The sequence below is a fragment of the Salvia splendens genome, chromosome 22 (assembly GCF_004379255.2).
Source record: "Salvia splendens isolate huo1 chromosome 22, SspV2, whole genome shotgun sequence".
NCBI classification, from domain to species: domain Eukaryota; kingdom Viridiplantae; phylum Streptophyta; class Magnoliopsida; order Lamiales; family Lamiaceae; genus Salvia; species Salvia splendens.
In genome coordinates, this window is record NC_056053.1 from 25,401,828 (window position 1) to 25,425,037 (window position 23,210).

The 23,210-nt window shown below is 37.6% G+C and overlaps 3 protein-coding genes and 2 long non-coding RNA genes across 6 annotated transcripts; 2 read left to right on the forward strand and 3 right to left on the reverse strand.

The window, feature by feature from the left end:
• The first annotated feature begins 1,074 nt into the window (after nt 1–1,074).
• LOC121786391 lies at nt 1,075–2,214 on the forward strand. Its single transcript, XR_006047149.1, has 3 exons — nt 1,075–1,274; nt 1,433–1,522; nt 1,602–2,214. It is a non-coding gene; the product is annotated as an uncharacterized LOC121786391 (long non-coding RNA).
• Nucleotides 2,215–12,407: 10,193 nt separating this feature from the next.
• Nucleotides 12,408–13,246, forward strand: LOC121786246. The gene is made up of 2 exons (XR_006047130.1): nt 12,408–12,748; nt 13,128–13,246. It is a non-coding gene; the product is annotated as an uncharacterized LOC121786246 (long non-coding RNA).
• Nucleotides 12,862–14,750, reverse strand: LOC121786245 (protein MET1, chloroplastic-like). 2 transcript variants are annotated; one of them, XM_042184839.1, is made up of 7 exons: nt 14,179–14,750; nt 14,002–14,126; nt 13,828–13,922; nt 13,672–13,748; nt 13,481–13,601; nt 13,323–13,382; nt 12,862–13,244 (listed from the first exon to the last, which is right to left on the reverse strand). In XM_042184839.1, exons 1-7 carry the CDS (start codon nt 14,544–14,546, stop codon nt 13,104–13,106), a joined length of 987 nt encoding a protein of 328 aa, XP_042040773.1. In that variant the 5' UTR covers nt 14,547–14,750; the 3' UTR covers nt 12,862–13,103. The 2 variants fall into 2 exon arrangements, with proteins under 2 accessions (XP_042040773.1, XP_042040774.1); XM_042184840.1 differs by having other exon boundaries at nt 14,002–14,108; nt 14,179–14,734.
• Nucleotides 14,751–15,060: 310 nt separating this feature from the next.
• LOC121788044 (ruBisCO large subunit-binding protein subunit beta, chloroplastic) lies at nt 15,061–18,969 on the reverse strand. Its single transcript, XM_042186897.1, has 14 exons — nt 18,820–18,969; nt 18,045–18,292; nt 17,835–17,960; nt 17,571–17,708; nt 17,396–17,491; nt 17,043–17,285; nt 16,724–16,958; nt 16,437–16,606; nt 16,280–16,357; nt 16,126–16,197; nt 15,948–16,052; nt 15,726–15,818; nt 15,549–15,641; nt 15,061–15,392 (listed from the first exon to the last, which is right to left on the reverse strand). The coding sequence occupies exons 2-14, from the start codon at nt 18,279–18,281 to the stop codon at nt 15,255–15,257; spliced, it is 1,824 nt and encodes a 607-aa protein (XP_042042831.1). The 5' UTR covers nt 18,282–18,292; nt 18,820–18,969; the 3' UTR covers nt 15,061–15,254.
• Nucleotides 18,970–19,208: 239 nt separating this feature from the next.
• Nucleotides 19,209–21,604, reverse strand: LOC121785690 (probable serine/threonine-protein kinase PBL16). Its single transcript, XM_042184093.1, has 6 exons — nt 21,137–21,604; nt 20,501–20,802; nt 20,293–20,428; nt 20,054–20,190; nt 19,858–19,981; nt 19,209–19,784 (listed from the first exon to the last, which is right to left on the reverse strand). Exons 1-6 carry the CDS (start codon nt 21,192–21,194, stop codon nt 19,414–19,416), a joined length of 1,128 nt encoding a protein of 375 aa, XP_042040027.1. The 5' UTR covers nt 21,195–21,604; the 3' UTR covers nt 19,209–19,413.
• Between the last annotated feature and the right edge of the window lie 1,606 nt (nt 21,605–23,210).

Genomic DNA, 23,210 nt, shown 5'->3' on the forward strand with positions numbered 1-23,210 from the left:
CCACCGGCACAACGCTGATATGATGTAATAAACACATGGAATGATGCAATAAATTATTGGAATGAAGTATGTGAAGTCCTACTGGAATAAAGTAAAAACTTTATCCAATGAAGTAATAACGTTTCTGAATGAAGTAATAAACGCACTTGAATAAATTGCATTTTTTAATGTAAATAAAGTAAAAACTCAGGTCAATGAATTCAAATGAAACATATGTTGAATCATTTCAAAACCTACTGGAAGAAAGTAAAAACATGTTGTAGTTTCAAGGTATTACGTACGGAATGAAGTAATAAATCTATACAATGAAGTAAAATGGGCTTGTAATGAAGACCGAAAAATTTACACAACATCACATCTCATCAAAAAAACTAGATCTAATGGCCCAGATTTGGTCTCTAGTTCGGTCTTTAAAATTAGTTCGACATTGATCACAACCCTATATATATATATATATATATATATATATATATATATATATATATATATATATATATATATATATATATATATATATATTATGATTAAATTACTATGGAAAATTAATTCGGAACTTGGACAGTTCCCTTGTCACACGTAGCTAGTCTAGATTTGCTATAAATTTGATATAATAAGGAATATGTGAATTATTGTATATTCAATTACTAAAAATTACACTATGATATTTTTGGGACAATACTATTAATTAATTTTGGCATAATTGAGAGTTTGAAAAAGAGGTAAAACCGAGCTCGACGTCAGCTTTTGGGCCTAGCCCTCCCACCCGTGAGCCCGTACTGTACTCACTGGACCCTACCACACTGTTCAATCAGAATCCTATGGACCTATGCCAAATCTAATTCAATTTTGTTATTAGAGTGAACTACGCCAAAAGTCCCTAACGTTTTCAGAAGTTGCGTTGCAAGCCCCTAACAAAAAAAATCGCCAGACAACCCTAACCTTAAACGTAATCACATATCGTGTATTTGTAGTCATTTTTCGGACCAAAATGCCCAAATCCCTTCAGGGGCATTTTAGTAAACTTAGCTTTAACGTGGGGACATCCACTGCAGACCTACTCTGGCGTTGCAAAGACCTGCTCTCTGTACTCGCACATTCCATAACTCATTTCCATTCTCTCACTACAATTTCCCGACGATATATACAAATTGTAAGGCACAAATTCTCCCATTTTGAATTCCCATCTTCATTCCTGCAGTCATTCCCTGCACTCATTCCTGCACTCGCTATTGAGGGTTAATTCGTCGATTTCGCTGTTTGACACCGGCATTTAGGTAAGTTCTTCGTCTGTGACCAGTAAAATGTGGGATGTTTTTTTGTGAGTTCCCACGGATGACTTTGGTTTTGTATAATTTATTGTGTTTTGTTCCCAATAGCCGAGTTTCACATTGCAATTTAGGTAATTTCTTCCACTGTGACCGGTAACATGTAGGATGTTGTTTGTGAGGTCCCGAGGCTGATTTTGGTTGTGTTCAATTTAGGGTTTTTCATCCGTATCGCTGAGTTTCACATCACAATTTAGGTAATTTCCACTGTTACCGGATAACTGAATGAGGCTTGTTGTGAGTTCCTGCGGTTGATTTTTGTTGTGTTGGGTGTAGGGTTTATGGGTGTCGTTCCAATTTTTGGGCTATGTCATTCCAATTCTTGGGGAGGGTCCGACTAATAATAGCGTATAAGGTGTGAAAACTTTCTTGATTTTACTTTTCAATTCAAGTCCTTGTTACAATGTCGTCCTCTAGTTCTCAATCTTTAGGCTCAAGTTTCAACTGGGATTGGCCTCGTCCACGGATTGTGTACTGTAAGCATGATCTTGAGACTGAGCTCGTGATATCTAGGACGACAGCTAATCTTGGGCGACGTTATTATCGTTGTTCAATATGGAAGGAAGATGATTGCAGATTCTTTCGTTGGTTTGATGCGGGTCTATCGTCAAGCCAAGACACTTACTTTCAAAGGATCAAACTGGAACGAGACAAGTTTGAAGAACAACTCCGATGCAAGAATACTGAGGTGTGTGTTCTTGAAGATAAATTGCGGAAAAAAAGTGACGAATGTGAAGAGCTGAAGTTAAAGCTGAGCAGGAAGAGTGAGGAGTGTGTACGTCTTAATGTAGAAGTTGTCAAAACCACCAAAATGTCTCGAAAAATGAAGATTGTAATATTGTTGTTGTGTGTTGTAATTGTTTTCCTAATGTAATGTTAACATTTTTCTTCTCTTCTCCAATCCATAACAGGAGCTTAAGTACTAAACGTCTTTAAGTTTCACTGTTCTTAACAAGAGACACTTTAACTAGTGTACACGACTGAAGCTTAACATACCTCTGAAGTGTACACGATTGTACATCATTGGATTGAAGTATTACATAAACGTTTTGTTGAATAACACCAGAAGTTACCATGTTTTGGTGAAATACCACCATGCGTACAAAACGTTTTGTTGAATAACACCCGAAGTACCCATGTTTTGGTGAAATACCACCATGTGTACAAAATGTTATGTTGAATAACACCGGATGTACACAACGTTTCGTGAAATAACATCCTATGTACAAAGTTAAAACATACAGTTCTCATTAATAACATATGTATAGGTAGTTATCAAGGCACAAGAAGGGACTTCTCCTATAACGGCTACACAAAAGTGTAGTACAAAATACCATAGTCAAATACAGTTAACCACGAATACATACAAGAGGCATCCCATTAAGCATAATGTTTGTCAAGAGGAATACTGTTTGTCAAAAGGCCGTAAACTGCATACATTAGCACTAACAAGAAACCAACACAATTTTCAGAGTTTTCAGGTTCTCAATCTTGATCCCCACGATTATTCAATCCTGATCCCCGCGACGGCCACAACGTTGCGGCTGAGCCCTAGTGCGATGTGTGCTAGTCTTTGTACTAGTGGGATTGGTCTACAACAAACAAGAAACCGGTCAATTGAGTACCATTGGTTATGAAATGAAAAGTGAAAATTTTACACCACCAACTACCTCTTCGTTTGGCCATGTAGACCGACGTGTGCGAGGTCGTCCCCGACGAGGCAGATTGGTCTGTAACAAACAAACCATTAAAATACAGACCAAGGGTGGGGAAAGACAAGTCAAAAATTGATACCGGATACTACCTCTGGATTTTGAGACATGGTAGACGACTCAGCCCTGACACCGCCATCCGTCGTGGGTGGCTCACTAAGCTGACTGGGCTCAGCGGGCTGTGAACTCTGGCCAACTTCGGTTCGCGCATCTACATGGGGATCATTGGTGCATGTCCTCCTGTTAAGCCCATCTTGTCCGCACCGACGACATCTGAGTACAAAGGTGCGTCGTAGTGACTCAGAACCATCCGCATGATGACGCACCCGGGGCTCTTCACGCCTCAATTTCTTTGGCCGTCCACTAACAAAAGTAAACACCCTCGAACACAAACAAAACAGAACTAAATCACAAATGGGGTACTAAATCATGCATGTAAATCACAACTCACAAACGTGGGTAATATGTCGCACTTATTTATTGGAAATCACAACCAATTACCTCATGCACGTGTGCATGGAAGTCTTCTCCTCCGACTTCGACATCTGCCACTGCTTCAACAACATCTGGTATTGCTTGTGGTATAGCTTCAACAACTTCTGGGACTGATTCAACTTGTGGCATAACTTCGACTTGTGGTATAGCTTCAACAATTTTTGGGACTGATTCAACTTGTGGCATAACTTCCACCTCAGCCGATGTTGGTATAGCATCTGATACTTTTTCCACAGCCTCTGATGATACCTCTTCAAAGGCTTTCTCCAAATTTTGACGTGCTACCTCGTCCTCCCGTTTTCTCTTAGCACGGTCAGTTTCTAAACTTTTTACAAGAAATTCCTCAAACTCTACATCTTTGTCATACCACCCAATCATCAAAGGCTGCTTCTTTTGCACCACCACATGCTCCTGCATTCTCTTCCTTCTCGGTGGACGCTTTGGGACAGTGGGTTGAGGTTCTTCAATCTCTTCAATAATCATTCCTGCGGATTTGGCCGGCCAGAATTTGAGAACCTCTTGCGCTTCATCTTTCATATTTTTTAGTATAGCGGCCGCCCGGGTAATCTCCATCACGTATATGTGAACTAGTTTTGTGCTAGTAGCAGCAACCTTGAGGAATTCAATTAGTTGTGCATCCTCAACAATGGGCATCAGCGGGCCTCCTATTACTTTGCCATCACATCCAAGACTATACTTAGGATGACAGTAGTAAAACTCGCATATTGTCTTCCTGTCGTACCTCAGCTTACGTAACATACTAGACAAGTCTATCAGCTCGAAGTGGTTAACGTCGCAGTCATCGAAGAAAGTCAGGTAACCCCCAACATACTTATTCTCTTCTTTGGTTTCGAAGAACGACCCACCATGATGGAAAGCAACGGAAAACTTCCCGGGCGCGTCCCCTATTGCGATTATTCAAAATAAGACAAAAATTAAATAACCTAACTTCTGACAACCTGAGAAATTGAATAAAATCGAACCAAGCCATGGATCTAAATTACCAAAATGTACAAATTTCAGAGCCCTAAATCACAAATGGAGACTATCAACTAGTGCATTTATCACAAATTGAGACCATCTCTCAGTGAACTTGTAAATTGCAATTTTCAATCGTAACTTACTGTATTCTTCTTCGGGATATAAAAAATCCAGATCAGGAGGCACCAGAGGACCCAACCCGCTTACGTTTTGGCGCCATTCATGCAAGAACCGTCAATGGCGATAGGAGGTTACTGAGAGGGGTGTGAAATTGTGAATTATTTGAAAATGTTTCAAAAACCCGCCGAGTCCCCAAATTTTTAACTCACCGAATACGTAATGGCTGCTCACTAGGTCTAATCGCCGGTCAATCAACCCATCAATGACATCATGCACAGTAACCGCGACAGCATGCAGGGCAGGGCCAATGTCAGATAATTCACGGAACTGGCCGAAATGCCCTTTTAGGGCTAAAGGGCAATATGGTCACGAAAAACACGATATGTGATTACGTTTATGGTTAGGGTTGTCTGACGATATTTTTTTTGTTAGGGGCCTGCAACGCAACTTCTGGAAACGTTAGGGACTTTTGGCGTAGTTCACTCTTGTTATTATTGCTAGTATTTAATTTATTTATACTATTTGTTACACATTTTATGGTCATAGAAATTTCTTTTAGTAGTATGTAGTCGTACTTTGAAATGAAAAAATAGGATTACTCCATATTATTCTATTGTTATCGTCTTATACTTAATAAAAAATCAATAAAATTTCACTATAATCTAAGTTCTTTTAGTTCAGTAGAGATGCGATGTCAGGGAAGTATCAAGACATTTTGCCTAGAATTTATCACATACTCATAATTTTGTTTGTATAATTTGCAAAATAATTCCAATAAAATATTCTGCATGGCTTTCTTAAAATAATCAAAATACAAGTTTATTGGATTCCTAATCCTAGTATCTGATACAGACAAATCACAATTCTTGAAAACTCCCATCTTTCTTGTTTCATGTTTCACTCTAAATCGTGATTTAATAATAATTATAAATATAAATAGGGATACTTCAAAACTTCGATATTCTAAATCTCCAATACTGATAGAAATGTTGGATTTTCGAACGCAATTAATGAGATGTTTGGATTTTTAAGCACACAATATCGACATTGACTATTATCGTTTTATTAATTTTATTTTTATATAAAAAATAACGAGTCACAGTAGGCACTTGATTATATTTGGTCCATTTTTTTAATTGGTCCCAATTTTTGTATCTTTCGAATAATAGTTCACTTTATTACAAATTGACAGATTGCAGGAACGTGATACACAAAAATTATGTAACAATCAAAATCACAGCATATTTTGTGATAGCAACTGTGCAGTGCAACTGCGGGTTATTCAATGATAATCCTTTATTTATCCATATAGATATAGTAATAATTCATACTCTCAAGCTATTAATTACTTTGTGTTTATTTAGAATGAAGAATATAATGAGCAATGATAACAAAGACTGTATATTTTAGTGAAAATTGGAAAGTTAGGTTCCACTTTTTATTTATATTCTCCGTGATTTTCTTCTCCACGATTGATGCCATGCAAAAAAGAAAAGAATATTATAAATATTAGTATCAAATTTCATACCACTTTTCTCCATGATTGCGGCCTTTTTTGTTTTGAAAATGCAAGCGAATCAAATCATTAAAATTTAACCACTTTTCCAAATTGTTTCCAATCAATGATGGTGGCTGGCTCTATATTATTTAGTAGAATTAACAGATTATATAATAAAGTGGAAGTTTGTTTGCTGCCTTAGCATGTGTGGTTCAAGAAATACATGGCTGGAAAGTTTGGGAAATCAAAATAAACACACATGTACCTGGCCTGCTGCAGCCATATTAGCCCATCCGCTCATGTTAAGCCTGCACGAACCTGTCATTACAAGGATGGAACGACCAAACAAGAGAGGCGAAGAGAGAGAGAGAGACTATACCATACCAGATAGCAAGAGCATGACATAATTAATTGATCTATCAACACATAAACTCTCATCTTGAATTCCTCAAATCAAAAATCAATTTCCTGAAACCAAACATGTCTACTCTTTACAAGAGCACTACATCATCAAAACAGCCAGGTGTGTGAATCCCCTTGAATTCATTCATCTCTGGATTCTATTCTTGTGAACAAATGCTTAGCCTCCTCTGTCTGCCCTTGTTTGCAACTTGAAAATTTTTCTCATTGTCTTCTAATTCCATGGATGCACGCCCAACATTACACAAATTTATCACATCCTTTTCTGATTGCAGTATTCAAGGTGTAATCATTTACAGGAGCATCCTTTCGTCGAACAGATGAAAGGCAATGCTAAACAATGAGTGACTTTGAATGTCGGCATTGATTTATGTCTCAATACAATAAAATATTGATTTCATGAAATTTACTCACAAAATAATCAGCTGAAAGCTTCAAAAATCGACTCTAAATCTGGACTATTAGTTTTTGAGTTCACTAGTTAGATTCATGATACAGTCAGTCTTCTTCCCAAAAACAGAAGGGGGAGTAAAAAAGGGGAAAACACAAGCAATTTACAAGCTGTCTAATCTAGTATAGTCTAACTCTAATCAGAATTGGAAGAAGAGTTGTAACCGTCAGTGTTTTGGTTGTTGAGGGTCCGCCGCCGTCAGCGTAATCGGAATCATCATCGCTGGTGTAGGAAGCCTCGTAGTGGTGGCGGTGGGGGTAGGGAGAGACGCAGAGGTAAGTCCAGACGTAGAGAGCCAAGCGCCCGACCTGCTGAAGAGGGAAACACACCACCAAATCGACCATCTCATCGCTGCTAATCCGCTCCGGCAAACACGCCACCTGCTGCCACACCTCCGCCGATCTCTTCGCCGTTGAAATTAACAACACGATGTTGAACGGCATCTCTCTCTACATGTGTCTAGATTATTCAGGTTTGATTTGTTGTGTGTTGATGAAGATCATTGTTTATGACTTGTTTGTTTCGACTTTGGAAAATGAAAATGAAATGGCCAATCATTGGACAATTATTGAATTAATAATGGGGCCTCCAAACATTACTCGCCAACAATTCCACTGCATTGTTTCTTAACTTCCGGTTTACTTGCTCATTCATTATTATAATTATTACTAATGAATATTGGTATTTAAAGAAGAAGATGCATGTAACCACAAAAATTCGAACCTCCTAATACACAATTTTCTTTACTATTATATTGTTAAAAAGTATGCGTTGGACTATACTTTGCATTTTAAATACTTTAATTCTTATTTTGACTGCAATTTGAACCATTCTAATTTATTAATTTAGATTGAAAACGCAAATTGTTTCTATAAGGCGTTTGGCACGCAAATAGAACCTGAACTTTAAAAATATCATGACTAGTCTCTAAATTAAGGTGTAATCATATCTGTGGTATTTTTTTTTCTTTTTTACTATTTATCACAAATATGCATAAAAAATGCTCCCAAGACATGTAGAATATTTTTGGACTTTCATATTTAGGTACTGGATATGATAACTTTATCTATTTATGTTGAGTATTGGATATAACATTTTCTTATAGTTTGAGTACCTGAAATGATATTTTTCATTTCATTTTTTCAATCACTTTACGTCAGATCCTCATTTTCTTTCTTTCTCTAAAACTTTTAAAAAGTAAAAAATTAAAATAAATATAATTTTGAAATCATAATATAATTTTGAAATTGCTTGTAGCTAAATTTAATTTTGATTGTTATTCAATTATTTTTTAATATTAAAAATTAATAAATTTGGATTATTTAAAAATTAAAAATTTAGGACTAATTAAAATTTTTAATTTGAATATTAAAAAATGAATCAAATCACAATCAAAATTAGGCCGAACCTAAACCTGTGCTCGAGAGATGGCCCAGCTGCGCCAGGGAAAAGAATAGAAGAAGTATCTGACTACTTCATGTTACAAATTATTTTGATAATTAAATTTATAATTTTAAATTTTATAATTAATATATTTAAAAATATCAAGGGAGACGTACACCAAAGAGAGGTTGTTCAAATTTGGAATGGTCGGTATCGCTGATGACCCGTGCGTGTTATCTAGAAAAGAGTCAGTGTCTATTGAACATTTCTTCTTTTGTTGCAAATTTTCTAGTAGCATGTTGTCATTGGTGGAACTTATCAGTTTGCATCCCCAACCAACTGTTAATGTGTCTTCTGTCTTCTCTCCTGGCTTGGTGCTCCTTTTAAAAGATTTGATAAGAAGATGTGCTCAATGTTCTATGTCTTATCGCGGTCAGTGTGGGACATTGGAACACAAGATTGCTATCCTAGGCTTCAACCCCAATTGGAAACTCGAGAAAAAAGGTTGTTTTTGCTCCTTGGCACTTGGATTAAAGGATGATGCCCCGAATGTCCTATCTCGACGGGAGAAATACTACACAATTTTGAGGGGATTAGAGGATGGACGATCCCTAAGAGTACGCGAAGAAGATGCTTACCGTGATGGAGATACGAGATGGGAATGCCTGGTATCAACATATATTGAATTACTGACTAAGATATTGTACCCGACGAAGGTCTTTTTGTGCTGCTTTATTCTTGCTCCTCGGCCTTGGTTTTGTTATACTACAATAGTTGGATTAGATATTAAATTAAGTTGAGGGGTGTCGAGTTTGATGGACTTAATAAGATTGAGTCTTATGAATATTATTTAAATGAATAGATAAAGTTCAATATTTTATTCTAGAATAATATCAAATATAATTAGCCTAAACTTATGAGTCTTGACTTTCCTCACGCGACAAAATTAGTTTCGATTTAATTTAATCTCAAAAATTTAATTATAAGTCATTGAACACTTGTAAACATTGAAAAATAAACACTTAAATAAACTCATTTGGATGACCAACCATACGGAATATCAAAGCCCAAGAGCCTAATATAAGGGGGCTCAATATTGGCCCAGTTTGTACGACATCGTTTCATTCACATTAATTATTTTTCTATTTATTAAAAATAAAATAAAATAGGGATTAATTAGTGAAATAAGGATTAAATATCCTTAGTCAATTAACAACAATTACACTACTCTTGCTGGCTAAATCATCTTTTTATTACTCTTTCTCAAAATAGTGTAAGCGAGTTTCCCCTCTGATAAGTTTTTTGTCATTAAGATTATTGCTTTGTCAAAATTTTGGCATTGAAATCTATAAGCTTTATTTTAGATTAATTCGGTAAATTAATTAAAATTAGTAGTAGTAAGGGTAACATTTTTAAAAGTGAACGCTGAGTTGTATATTGGGTGAATCTATCATCTGGGTGATACGGAAATACTAGAAGGAAACTAGAAACCCTAACCCTTTGGAGGCTAAACCCGCCGCCTTTCATGGATCCGCAACTGCATCGGAAAAATTGGGAGCAATGGGCAAAGATATTGGTCATTTGCAGTGACATCAATTCTATGTGCGAGGATGCTAATTTCGAGAGGTAGAACTAACCTCTCTAAATTGGCATCCTCGGACATAGAATTGATGTCAATGCAAGCCTCTTCGAAAGAAGACTTTATATGTCCTCGTCGAAATTTTGAGGGGCGGATGACCAATAGCTTGCTTATCTTTTGAAATTGGCATCCTCACTGCAAGCCTCTTCGAAAGAGAATTTATAAGTCAAACAATCAGTGTGATTATGCGATTAGACTTGAGAGTTTCGGCACGAAGATCTATTCGTAGGTTTTTTATAGAGGGAACATATTTTTTAGTCCACGAACTTTGTAAAAGTATCATTCTAGGTCCGTGAACTTTGAAAATATCATTTGAGGTCCGTCAACTATGAGTTAATATCATTCGAAGTACTTTTTTACTATTTCCAAGCTTTTATTGACGAAAATACCCTCAATACCCTGAAGGGCACATATTTTTAATTAACTTATCACATACTCATATTTTTTTTATAAATATCTTTACTATATATTTTTGACGAATTTTCTAAATATAATTTGACCTTCAATATTATCACTTAATTTTGTGACATGCAAGAAAAGTTCCTCCTTCAACTTTTTATAATTAAAGAATTTCAAAATATTTTTAAGATATGAATACTTGTAAAAATTAATGTCACAGTCAATAGACGATACTTGAATATTGATATATATTTTTTGAGGAGGGGCAAATGCCAAGGTATATCATACCTTTCAGGGACAAACTGATAAAGAAATAATTCATAAATTTTAGGGATGGATGAAGTATATATATTTATTATGGGAGTGAAATAAATTGGAGAAATGTAGGGCCTAGTTATCATTTATAGTAAATGTGAAATAAAACTCTTAATGAAGGATGAACAAAAATGATAAAATATGACTTTTAATAATGGACAGAGGAATAGTATAAATGTTTGAATATACAAAATGATATAAGGGGTAATTTCAAGTTTATCAAAGTGTTATGAATGTTGTAGCCCTACGGAAAGACAGAGGGGCACATGGAGAAAGGATCCTTGCCTTGCCCCCTTCCAAAATTAAATCATTTTTTTTTTCATTTTAATTCATGTTAAATTAGCTTCAACAATCAAGTGGCTCTCTCTCAACCACATTTCATGCTTCTCATCCCCACCACTTGCTCCATTTCCTCATGCCTCATCATTTCACCAAAACTGCAATTCTTGAAATCATATCCAACCTTCACAATATTCACAACAACAAAATTAGTCTACTTTACTCACAAGAAAAAGAAAAGGTTCCCACGTAAGGCATGATTGCCTAGATCCATGCTAGTGTTCATTGCTTCTCACTCTCTCTCTCTAGGGAGGAAACAGTGTGGGACAGTAAAAAAAAATTCACTTTTCATAAAGGAAAAAGAAGATTTTTACATCTGATATGAAAGGAAAAAAGGGACTAGCTTGGTTTGGTGAGTAACAGATTAAGCACAAATTTGAGGCAAATTAGAAGCATTTGATTCCTAATCATTAAGGAGGAAGAAAAAGGGTTTCTGGTTCTCTCCAAAAGCATATATTGGCTTTGGTTGAGTGACAAAAGGACAAACCTTTTTGTTTATTTATAACTGATTGAACAAATAGTTGGACAAACAGCATGAAACATCATCTCTTTATAAAATAGAATAGATACCATACATATGTTTAATATTAAGAAAACTAAAGTTGGTAGAGCTTATTTTAAGGCCAACTTTTCAAATCCAAAACTTAGTTGAGCTCTTGCGGAGCTAACAAAAGGAGTGAAAATAAGGAACTTAAGTTGCAGGAGAAAACTCATTGATTTGAGATGATCAGATGCTTTTTTTGTGGAAAAAGAATGTCATGTGATGGTTGGTAAGGATATGCTTCTACTAAATTTTGGATTTTGAAAAAAACAGCATGTAACAGTAATGGAGTGTCTTACATTACATATTGGTGTATTATCTCTTTCATAGCTGCCTAATAAGCATTCCATTCCTCTTCAGTCTTCCCTTTTCTTCTCTTTGGAATTGTCACATGAATCATAATTCATGCATCTGTTTGATTTTCTGTTAAGTGTTTGCTGCTGCATTTGAGTGTGTGTTTTTGCATTAGTAGATGAAAGAAGCAAGATGAGATGAAGGAAACCGTTTTCTTGTTCTGCAAGAAGGGCTTCTGCAAGCCTTCAGGTGCTCATCTTTACACTTCGAAGGCGTTGAAGCTGGAAAGCACTCCACACATTGTTAATGCTAAGCCATCGGATGAGGGTGTCAAAGAAGAAGAACGTGCTGATGGAGATGACACTGTGACGAAAAGCTCCGTACCTCGCCCCGGCTCCACCAGGGAGATTAGGAAGAAAAAAGTGCAGTGGATGGACCAGTTGGGAAAGGAACTTGCTGAGATCAGGGAATTTGAATCAAGGTGGTTCTCATTTTAATTGCTCTGTATCAAGTTTTCAATTTTGTGTTTGATGATTCAATTGTTACACACACATTCTGGGAAAATTATAAGTCACTATATGATGTGTTATTTTCAATTTGCTTCTTGATTTCAACCTTCTCTTCTCAGTGACTCTGGAGATACTGATAATGAAGAAGAAAGCAGCCGTTGTCTCTGTGCCATTCTATGAGACTGCTTGCTTAGAGGGTGGTTCAGAAGCAGAGGTGATCCAGGAGATCATTCAATCTGCTTTTTTGGCTACATTTTAACCTCAGTCGTCTGCTAATCTCTGCTTCAAATCCAACCAAGAATTCTACCTTCCTGCTCTGAACACCGTGTAAGTAATCATCCATCATCAATCCTTTGTAACAAAGATTCAAACTCGACCAATTTTATTAGTTTGATGCTTGTATGCAATTTGCATCATTGTAAGTAAGCACCCATCATCAATTCTTTTACAAAGATGAAACCATTCAAACTCAAACAATTTGATCATTGTTACATTCAGTTTCAATGCTTGTATGAAATTTGCATCATTATAAACTCTGGGTAAAATAGACTTATACCTTCAGAGAAACAGACAACTGTAAAATATATGAAAAAACGTTGATGAATCTCTCGACTGAGCTAGTCCTATACATAGCATCCAACGAAAGTCTGCTGGTTTTAGCCGCATTCCCTAACAATCTCTGTCATTTCTTGTTGAATCCGAACAGAGATTTGATGGCGTTGATGGCATTCTCGTTGATGAAAGAATCATCATATTTCTTCAGAAGAGGATCGAATTCCTCTGCTTTCCTGACGTTCTCAAGGTCAGGATCTGCCCGAATTCTCTGTTAGAAGTTGTCATAGTCAGAAAAGGATTGAAATTGATATAATGGTGGGATGTTATATTCTGACAACACATCAACCTTAAAATCTTCAAATCCTGCGTCCAAGGCATCCTTAAGAGCAGATAGTCCAGCTTGTATCTGCAACAAGAATTCACATACTCGAGTTGAATACAATCTAGAGTTGACTGGAAAAGGAAGCATAATACAACAAGAAGACACCATAGATTCATCACTACCTGATCAAGCTTTGCATAGCAGCAAGCAACGTTGTAGCTTGCTACTGAAGCCTCATATGGTTCGGGTTTTGACCCTAATACGGACTCAAACTTCTCCAAAGCCTCTTCATACTTTCTGCTCCTGCAGTTTTGGACAGGAAAAACATGAGTAGTTATTAATCAGAGAAGATGAACTGATTGAAGTTCCTAACTTGTAAAGCTTGAGTCCTTCGCGTAGCTCTCTCTCTCGCCGCTCCTTCTGCTCTTTCTTTCTCAAGTAGTTTTGCATCTGCACCCATAGAAGTTGCACATTAGTACAACACAATGAAGAATGTCGGGAAAGAAATGGGATAATGAATCCTACTCACTTGTATTTCCCTAACTCGGCTGCTTACAACACCAGAATTCCTCTCAAATCTCAGAATTTCCTTTTCTGTCAGCTCACCTGTGTAATCCGTCTTTCCTGAAAATAATTTATGATTTTTTACTGTGACAAAAACTGCATTTCTGATTTAACCCCAATTTCACATATCTCATCTCACCATATCTCTTCTGCATTTTCATAAGCAGTGGACCTATTCTTTGCCTGATAGTGTACATTGTTCTTCCATATTCAGCAGCGGGCCATATTTCCTCCCCAAAAACCGCACTGCAATATGGAGTAGTACTTTTTTCCTTTCAATTTCATCAATAAGCATGAATTTTTCAAAGCAAAATACCTGGTGGCGAGAACTCGATCGCCGACGGTGAACTTTCCGGACTTGTCGGCGGATCCACCGGGTGCAATGACGTCGATGTAGGTACCTCCGTCTCTGCCCTTGGCGAATTTAAGGCCGTAGGGCTGCACCACCTCCACCTCATACTCCTCGTACTGATCCTCTTCGTTGGAAGTCTCGGAGTCGGTATTGGATGCTCTGATGAATGGTTTTAGGGTTAGCGAATCGGAATTGGGTGATGCGATGAGAAATGAGGCGGTTTTGGTGTGATTGAGCTTCAGAGATGTGGCGCTTTGTTTTGGGGATGGCGAGAGTCTGGTGGGGAGAGATGGGGAAGAAGAACACAAAGAAGTGTAGCTGCTTGACGCCATGGACGCGGAGCTACTCAATTCAGCTCTCTGCGTGTGTTTGTGATTTTTGAAAGAGAGAGATTTTGCAGAGAGGGGAGGAGGAAGAAAACAGACTTTCAGCTCTCTGCGTGTGTTTGTGATTTTTGAAAGAGAGATTTTGCAGAGAGAGGGGAGGAGGAAGAAAACAGACTAGTGGTTGTAGAAATCTGTTGATTTCAGTTATCTTCTGTGGAGCCACGTGGCATCTTGTGGATTTTCCATACCTTTTTCTTTCTATTTATATGCAACTATCCAACAAATATTCGTTTAATTAGTATAGAATCTTTCCCTCAAGTTAAATGATTCACATTTCAAAATCTTCTTTTAACAAAAATAAAATTTTAATCTTTCACTCCTTAATTTCATTCAACTAGTACTATCTATTCGTTAAACTAAACTCATTAAATTCCATATTCAAATTATTATGCCCAAAGTCTCAATTAACTTGTAGCTAATTATGATGAATGATCAATAATTATTCAACATTGACCACAAATTAACAAGGACATAAAATTATTGAAACATTGAATTATTAGGTATCGTTACATTCCACGCCGTATCCACCCCAAACATGGTGGAAAAAAAATAGTCTCATCACTCCTATATAAATGGCTTCACTAAAATTCTGCAAAACTCCACATACTAAAATCTCATCCGCCACCACACCGGAGCTTCGACTCAACGATTCGCTTAGTAACCATACCCTGAGTTGTCCATCGGGTTTCCTGCAGGGACTGGCTCCGGCTCCTTGATCTCCACCACCACACAGTCCGACATCAAGAACGTCTTCGCCACTGAAGACGCATGCTCTAGGCAACACCTCACCACCTGGCCTCGGAAAAAAGCCAACCAGAAATTAGAGAAAAGACTACTCTTGATGAAAAGAATGGTTAACTTAGTCAGATGACAGCACTCCTACAGCAAGACGAAACCTTATCCACTATCCCACAACGAGAGCACATGGTATGCAGGCGAAACACCTACCTTGGTTGGGTCAATAATTCCAGCAGCCATGAGATCTTCGTACTGTCCAGTTGCAGCATTGTATCCATATTTAGGGTTCTCACTTGACAACACCTAGACAAATATATACACACTTGATTTTCGAGGGATGGTTTCTTTTCAAAATTAAGTTAATGTAAATGGCAATTACCCACACACCTTTTCACTAACAACGCTTCCATTAACACCGGCGTTCTTGGCTATCAATTTCAATGGATAGCTCAAAGCTCTTTTGACAATGTCTGCTCCAACCTGCAATTGGATAACCCGTTGGTTAGATATCAGATTTCAAATTTGAAACAATAGACACTCTCAAGCATCAGAATTTCGAGGAATGGCTCTGAGTTCAATACTGAGGATAGATCTTAGGTAAGTCTGTACCTTCTCCTCGTCATTTTCAAGAGTTTCCTTAATGGCATCGACTTTGGATGCAAGCCTCAACAGCGTGCATCCGCCTCCAACGACAATTCCTTCCTCGACAGCAGCCTGCAGCAGGTAATAATTTCGTTAAAACCTCTTCGGATTACGACCATTTAGATATCTAGAAATTGTAGCTGACCTTAGTGGCGTTGAGAGCATCTTCCACTCTGAGCTTCTTCTCTTTCAGTTCAGTTTCAGTTTGAGCTCCGACCTTCGGATAGAAGAGATGTTATGATTTAGAAACTAATATACACTAGGAAAAGAAACTGGATAAGAAACTGAATATGAATTACCTGAATCACGGCAACCCCTCCTGATAGCTTTGCAATTCTTTCATTTAGCTTTTCCTTTTCGTAGTCTTGATCGGCCGCCTGTTCATAAGTAATGCATCATTCAGAAAATTCACAAATCCGGATATGGTGATGCAAAAATGAGGAGAAGGTTACACACCTCAATGAGGTTTTTAATTTGAGAGACACGCTTGTTTACAGCGTCCTGAGTACTACCATCCCCAACTATTGTAGTTGAATCCTTCGTCAACACCACCTTGGCAGCATGTCCCAAAACTTCTTTGTCGGCCTTGTCTAAGGTTAGACCAACTTCCTCCCGGATCACAGTTCCTGTATATTGAAGTAAATTCCTCTTAGTAACAGATATACGTGAGGTCAAATGAGAAAGTCGTGCAAAGCAGCTCATTTCAAGAATATCAGCAAAGGAAGCTAACTAATTTTTTTTACCTCCGGTCAAAGTAGCAATGTCATCAAGATACTGACTTTTTCTTTCTCCAAATCCAGGAGCTTTAAGAGCGGCAACTTTGAGTGCCCCCCTCAGCTTGTTCACAACAAGAGTTCCTAGAGCTTCTTGCTCGATATCTTCCGCAATTATCAACACAGGATAACTACCTCTAATGGCATCTTCCAAGACACTGATGAGATCTCTTGCATTCATTATTTTCTTGTCAACAAGCAACAACTGCAGAAGCAATACATGTGTTAGTAAGAACAAAATCCTTTACCTGTATTGAACATTATGTAAAATGGAAAAACAAACAGTTACCTTGCAGTTGTCATACTCAACAGACATTTTTTCACTGTCGGTTACAAAGTAGGGAGAGATGTAGCCTCGGTCGAACTGCATTCCTTCAACAACATAAAGGCTGTTTTCTGCACTCCGCCCCTCTTCAAGAGTGACCACACCTTTCCTGCCAACTTTGCTCAAAGCCTCAGCAATCATATTCCCCACTTCATAGTTGTTTCCAGCACTTACAGCAGCAACATCTGCTAATTCACTATCTTCAACCTGAAAATTTCACACATTATTCCACCTCAAGATCGCCTAACAATCAACCTATACATTACAGAAAGTTCATGAACATGTGAATAGTTAAACACCTAGATTGAAAAGGTTACCTCTTTTGAGATCGCTTTTAGTTCAGCAACCAATGCCTTGGTAGTCTTTTCGATTCCTCTAGTGATTAGGACAGGGTTTGCTCCAGCTGCAACTACCTGAAAACAAGATGAATCCAAATAATTTTAACACTTTCATGCATGAAATCATCTCCAGCATCATAAAGGGCCGACATACCTTAACACCTTCAGCAATAAGCCCTTGTGCAAGAACAACAGAGGTTGTCGTCCCATCCCCAGCCAGGTCGTTTGTCTTGGCAGCTGCTTGTCTTACCAATTTAGCTCCTATGTTCTCAACTGGATCTTCCAACTCAACCTATATTGTAATCAAACAAAGTTGCAGATAAAGTACAATTTATCAGCGAATGCAGCTACACAAACACTGATTACTCAATAAAGCACGAAACTATAAACATATCAAGATGTTGACTGATTGGTATACCTCTCGAGCCACTGTAACTCCATCATTGACAATTTTTGGGGCACCATACTTGCTTTCAAGAACAACATTCCTGCCCTTGGGTCCAAGGGTGACACCAACTAGGTCTGCAAGTTTGTTAACACCGACCTAAAACCAATCAAATCAACCTTCAGTAATCACACTAGGAGATAATAAACTTATTAGCATAAATCAAAGGTTCCAAATAGGCACCTGAAGCCTCTTGATGGCTGAACCATCCTTGTTGAAGTACAAGTCCTTAGCAGCAGCTGTTATTTGAGAAGGCCGAGTTTTGCGGAGGACCACATTCTTTCTCCTCCCAAGCGAACTAGCAGAGATGGAAGCAAGAGACGACAACCTGCTAGATGAGATGGTAATTTTATCATCAAGCACCCTGCCAGGGGCAGCCAATGAACCAACTGAGGACAGGCCAGCGAAAGTCGACGTCATTTACTTCTCACCTATATCAGCAACAAAGAGTTGAAAATCAGTATATTGGAGCATCACATAGTCTAACAAATTTTTACAAATCCTAGGAGAGCTCAAATCCTATATCATATAGCTTACAAGTTTCAGTAACAAACAGCTAAACTATAATGTGATTTCCAGTTTTCTTTAAATTCAAGAATTAAATGCAACCACAATAACAACGAAAAAAAACCTTTAAAAGACGCTCATCCAATAACTTATGGGTTTTATCGTTAATCAAAAGACCCACAAAAAAAACCTTTGAAACACTCATCCATGAAATTCTGGGTTTCACAAAAAATGCATCTTTAATCAAAAGACCGAGCTACGGAATTCGAAACTATATCATCGGGGCTGGAAATCTATGCAATAACTGATAGGTGTCGAGGTCAAAATCAACAAGGAGAGGCGCAATACAACAGCAACAAAAAAACATAAACATAGCAAGACCACAATTAGACATAGAAATGAAATTAACCAGAAAAACGAAAATGAAGAGAGATAGAGAGAAGCGGCTCACTGAAAATTGAAGTTGTTGGAAGCGAGGTTGAAATGGCAGCGGATGAGAAGAAGAGGGTTTATCTGATTAGGTTTTTTGGTTAGAGTGGTGAGTGTGTGGAAATCAAGGGGTGGATGAAGTTTCCACCTTAATATCAACCGTTGGATTGTGGAGGAACAATCTAGAACATATCCATGCTTTCAGCAAAAACTGTAATCTTTGCAGTTGACATAAAAAAGTTTATATTACTATTATAATTACGTAGGAAACGCCAACTTGCAATTATTTATTAAATTATAATTTGATTCATGAAATTGTTACTCTATTATAAAAGTTATCAAAACCCATTTATTACATTGATTTTCCAATTTTCCAACGTTTTAGTTTTGCTTCCTTTTTAATTTGCAAAATAGTTGAAAAAATACAATGATATTCAAACATTGTAACTGTACAATCTATAATGGAAAAAAAAAGCAGAAACTCATATGACAACAACCAAAAAGGAAGAAGATTTATCAATCTGTATGTATGAAACTCTTGATTTTCTACAAACTAGTATACTAACAAGCATGAACAAAAAGGAGAAGAATTAAAGTGTTCTGTTTTGGTTTTTGACTAGGCCGCATTTGAGTTAGGACTAGTATATATAGTGAAAGAGAGGTTGTGAGCTGCAGCATTGGCCTCAATCTGCAGAGGCTCCAACGAGTCCACGATGTCTCGCATGAGCGGCCGTGCCTTTGGGTTGCGGTTAAGGCAGTGGTAGGCTAGCATGGCTGCTTTCTGCACACCCTTTACCGGATAGTCTCCTCCTAGCCTCCCATCCACGATGTCGAGCACCTTCTTCTTCTCCTTGAGCAACGGGGCAGCCCATTCCGTGAGATTCTGCTCCCGTGCTGGCCTTGACCGGTCCAGAGACTTCCTCCCCGTCACAAGCTCAAGCAGCACCACCCCAAAGCTGTACACGTCGCTCCTGGGAGTCAGGTGGCCTAATGCACAAAAGAGTCACGAAACTCAGGCATCATTCTGTGTGTGTGTTGGAAGTGGTTATGACATGGCTACCTGTCATTATGTACTCGGGTGCAGCGTATCCATAGGTTCCCATTATGCGCGTGGAGACGTGAGTCTTGTCTCCCTCTGGCCCGTCTTTGGCAAGGCCGAAATCAGAGAGCTTCGCGCTGTATTCCTGTGAATAAGTTGGATTTCTTGATTGTGTCATTATATGGCTATGATCAACACAGATTTAGAGCAAACTGACCTCGTCCAACAAGATGTTGGAAGTCTTGAAATCGCGGTAGATGACCGGCTTCTCTGCTTCGTGCAGAAATGCCAGCCCCTTTGCTGCACCAAAAGCTATCTTCATTCTAGTAGACCAAGACAGAGGCAGCAGAACTCCTACAACAACATTATCATTGGTGTCAAAGCAATACTACAATGTGTGTTTTTGCATCAAGAATATGAAATCATCCAAATCAAGAAGATGGATGTGGAGTTTACTCGAAAAGAGAAGGTTTTCAACACTGCCACGAGGCATGTACTCGTATATCAGAACCCGGTGTTCGTTCTCACAGCAATAGCCAATCAACTTGACAAGATTTGGATGAGAGAGCTGCCCCAAGAAGATCACCTCAGCCTAAGCACACACCAGCTAATCAGAACTAACTTATCGAGCAAAATGAGTTCATCAAGATTATGAATAATTTACCAGCCATTCCCTATGACCTTGAGAACTATTGTCTCCATCATGAACCTTGACAGCAACTGTGATTGGTTGAAGGCCTTGTATGTCTTCAGAAATGTAGCCTTTGTACACACTCCCAAATCCTCCCCCTCCCAACATGTAATCTTGTCTGAAATTCGAAGTGATGCTCTTGAGCTCGTTGAACGTGAACACGGTCAGTGGCTTCGATGAAGTGCAACGGCGTAGATCTTCTACTTCTTCTGGATTTGATGGTAGTTTTCTCTCATCCTTTCTTACCTTTTCTGAGGGGCCTTGATCTGGGGATTCTGCCAGTGCAACACTTCAATTGTTACATGTTTTTTTCTTGGTTATAACTATGCTTTCTTGATAATTTCCAGTTCAACTGATATATAGTACTACTAGGACAAAATAATTCTTCTATTTTTCACTATTATATCAACCACCACCTAAAAAGGAATCAAGAACAAGATACATAACTTTAGAATCTTTCTGCATAATATGATCTCAGACAGAATAATTATTTGAATGTTCATTAAGTTATATTAATATCAGCATCACCTTCTGAATATCAAAATATGGCTGGAAAGCAATCAAGAATACATTTTTATCTAAGAAAACAGAGAAAATAGGAAAACTCACCAGATTTTGAGTTGGAAGAGACCCTGTAAATTTTCCACCCACTCCAACAGTTCCCCATTAGATCAAACCCACAAAAAAATCAAAAAAACAAAATCCCACTTTTCAAAATCTGATCAGAGAGCCACCTATAAAAAGAAAGATTAATTTTTTTCAAGAAAACGGTAGAAGCTGCAAAAGGGAAGGAAAAAGAAGAGGGATGGTATGAAAAGAGTTATAAGAGTGGTGATAGTTGATGGCAAATGGCAATGATGATTCCTTATTGTTGCACTTTTTTTTCAAGAGTTATTGATCAGTAGCAAGTTAGTGCGTTTTTTACAATTTAATTCCCACCATTCCTTTCCTTATCTCTCTCTCTCTCTCTCACTCCTCTCTTTTCTCTCTATTCTTTAGTATGCGCATGACATCTTCCATTCCATTTTCATGTATCTGTAATTATACTATTCTCTATCCAGACTCCCTCCCTCCTCCAACAACTTTTCCAATACTTATTTGATAAATGATTTTTGAAGATGCTAATTTATTGTCTATTTGTGTGTTGTCCCTTACTGTTAGTTGCCTTATGTAGCCACCTTACCTACTTATTTTAGAAAGATTTTGTATGGTAGTGGGGATGACTTTAGGTTCAAGATATCAATGTCACATTCAACATGAAACAAACTTTCAGAGATAAGGAGATGATAAAAAAAATAGTACTACTACTTTTAAAATTTTAAAATTTTAAAATTTGTTGAGAATCTTGCATATATGTATGATTGAAGAAATGTTTACAAAATCCTGCTTCATTTTAGTTTATATAGGTAACTGACAGTATGTAGTGTTAAAATCATTGGTTAAGAATGGTAACTAATTAAAGATACAACTTTTGCTCAATCAAGATTCAAGAATGTGTTTAACTCTAATTAATCTTGGAAATTAATAGTTGCAACTGAACTGTGAAAATTCTCATATTGGATATGTAACAAAAGGGCCAAAAACTTCACAGCAAAGAAACCTTCCAAGAATAGAAAGCGTGTTTTAACTGTCGGCGCGTTCTAGGTTGGGAAAAATGTCAACAAATATAATAAATGCCTCTTGAATCTTGATGAAGTGGATGTAGGCTGTATGGTTGTATATGATCTGATCCATTGACTAATCCCAAAAAAGATGGCTGCAAATTTGGATGTTTAGTGGAAGTGGAAGCGGAAGCTGAGCTCAGTCACATGGAAATTTATAACAAAGAAGTACTTTTATCAGTGTGAACTGCAGGAGATTGTTTGCTGTTTTTTCTATGTCATGAACAAGTGTTGTAGATCAACTGAAAACAAGTCCTCCCCTCTTTCCTCAGATTGGTCATATTTGGGAAGCTCAGCAGAGGAACGGGGGATCACAGTTATCCCGGTTTCCTGGTTGTAAGGAAACAATCTGTCTATTTTGGAAACCTTGAGATTTCAGACTGATTTATGAATAATCTCATTTACATTTCCTTAAATAATGATGTGTCAATTAAGCTCAATCATATACTATTGAGAGCTATGAGGGTAGGCACCTCAGAAAGCAGGTTCTCAATGCTTACTTGCAACCTCACTAATGTGAATTTTGCATCTTGGAAGGTGAAGATTAGCGTAGCGTAAAAGAACATCATAATCTTGCAACTATATGCGCTTGATTCACACATCTTTTGTTGGGAAAGATGTAGCTAATTAGGCAATGATTTACAGCAGTAGACCAGAATTAGAAGATCAATGGTGCATAAGATTCTTGCAATTTGTCATCTCCTGTTGGAATCTCATGAGGGATCAAAACTGAGCTGTCGTGTGGATCATACAAAATGCTTGAGACCTTATGAACACTCATGATATTCTACTTGATAGATGTATTTATTCAGGCAGAATCCTCATGAGTGCAGTCTATTGTCTTTTTTTTTTATCATTTTTTAACCATTAAAATATTTGATCCGCTAATAAAGTTGTTCATTCAAAATCTCAGAAATCCCTCCAAATGTAATGTTGATTAGGGCTGCTTTCTGATGTTACTATATAGCTAGGGTGATGATGTCTTTGCATTGCATGCTTTCACCTGTGGGATTATTGCCTAA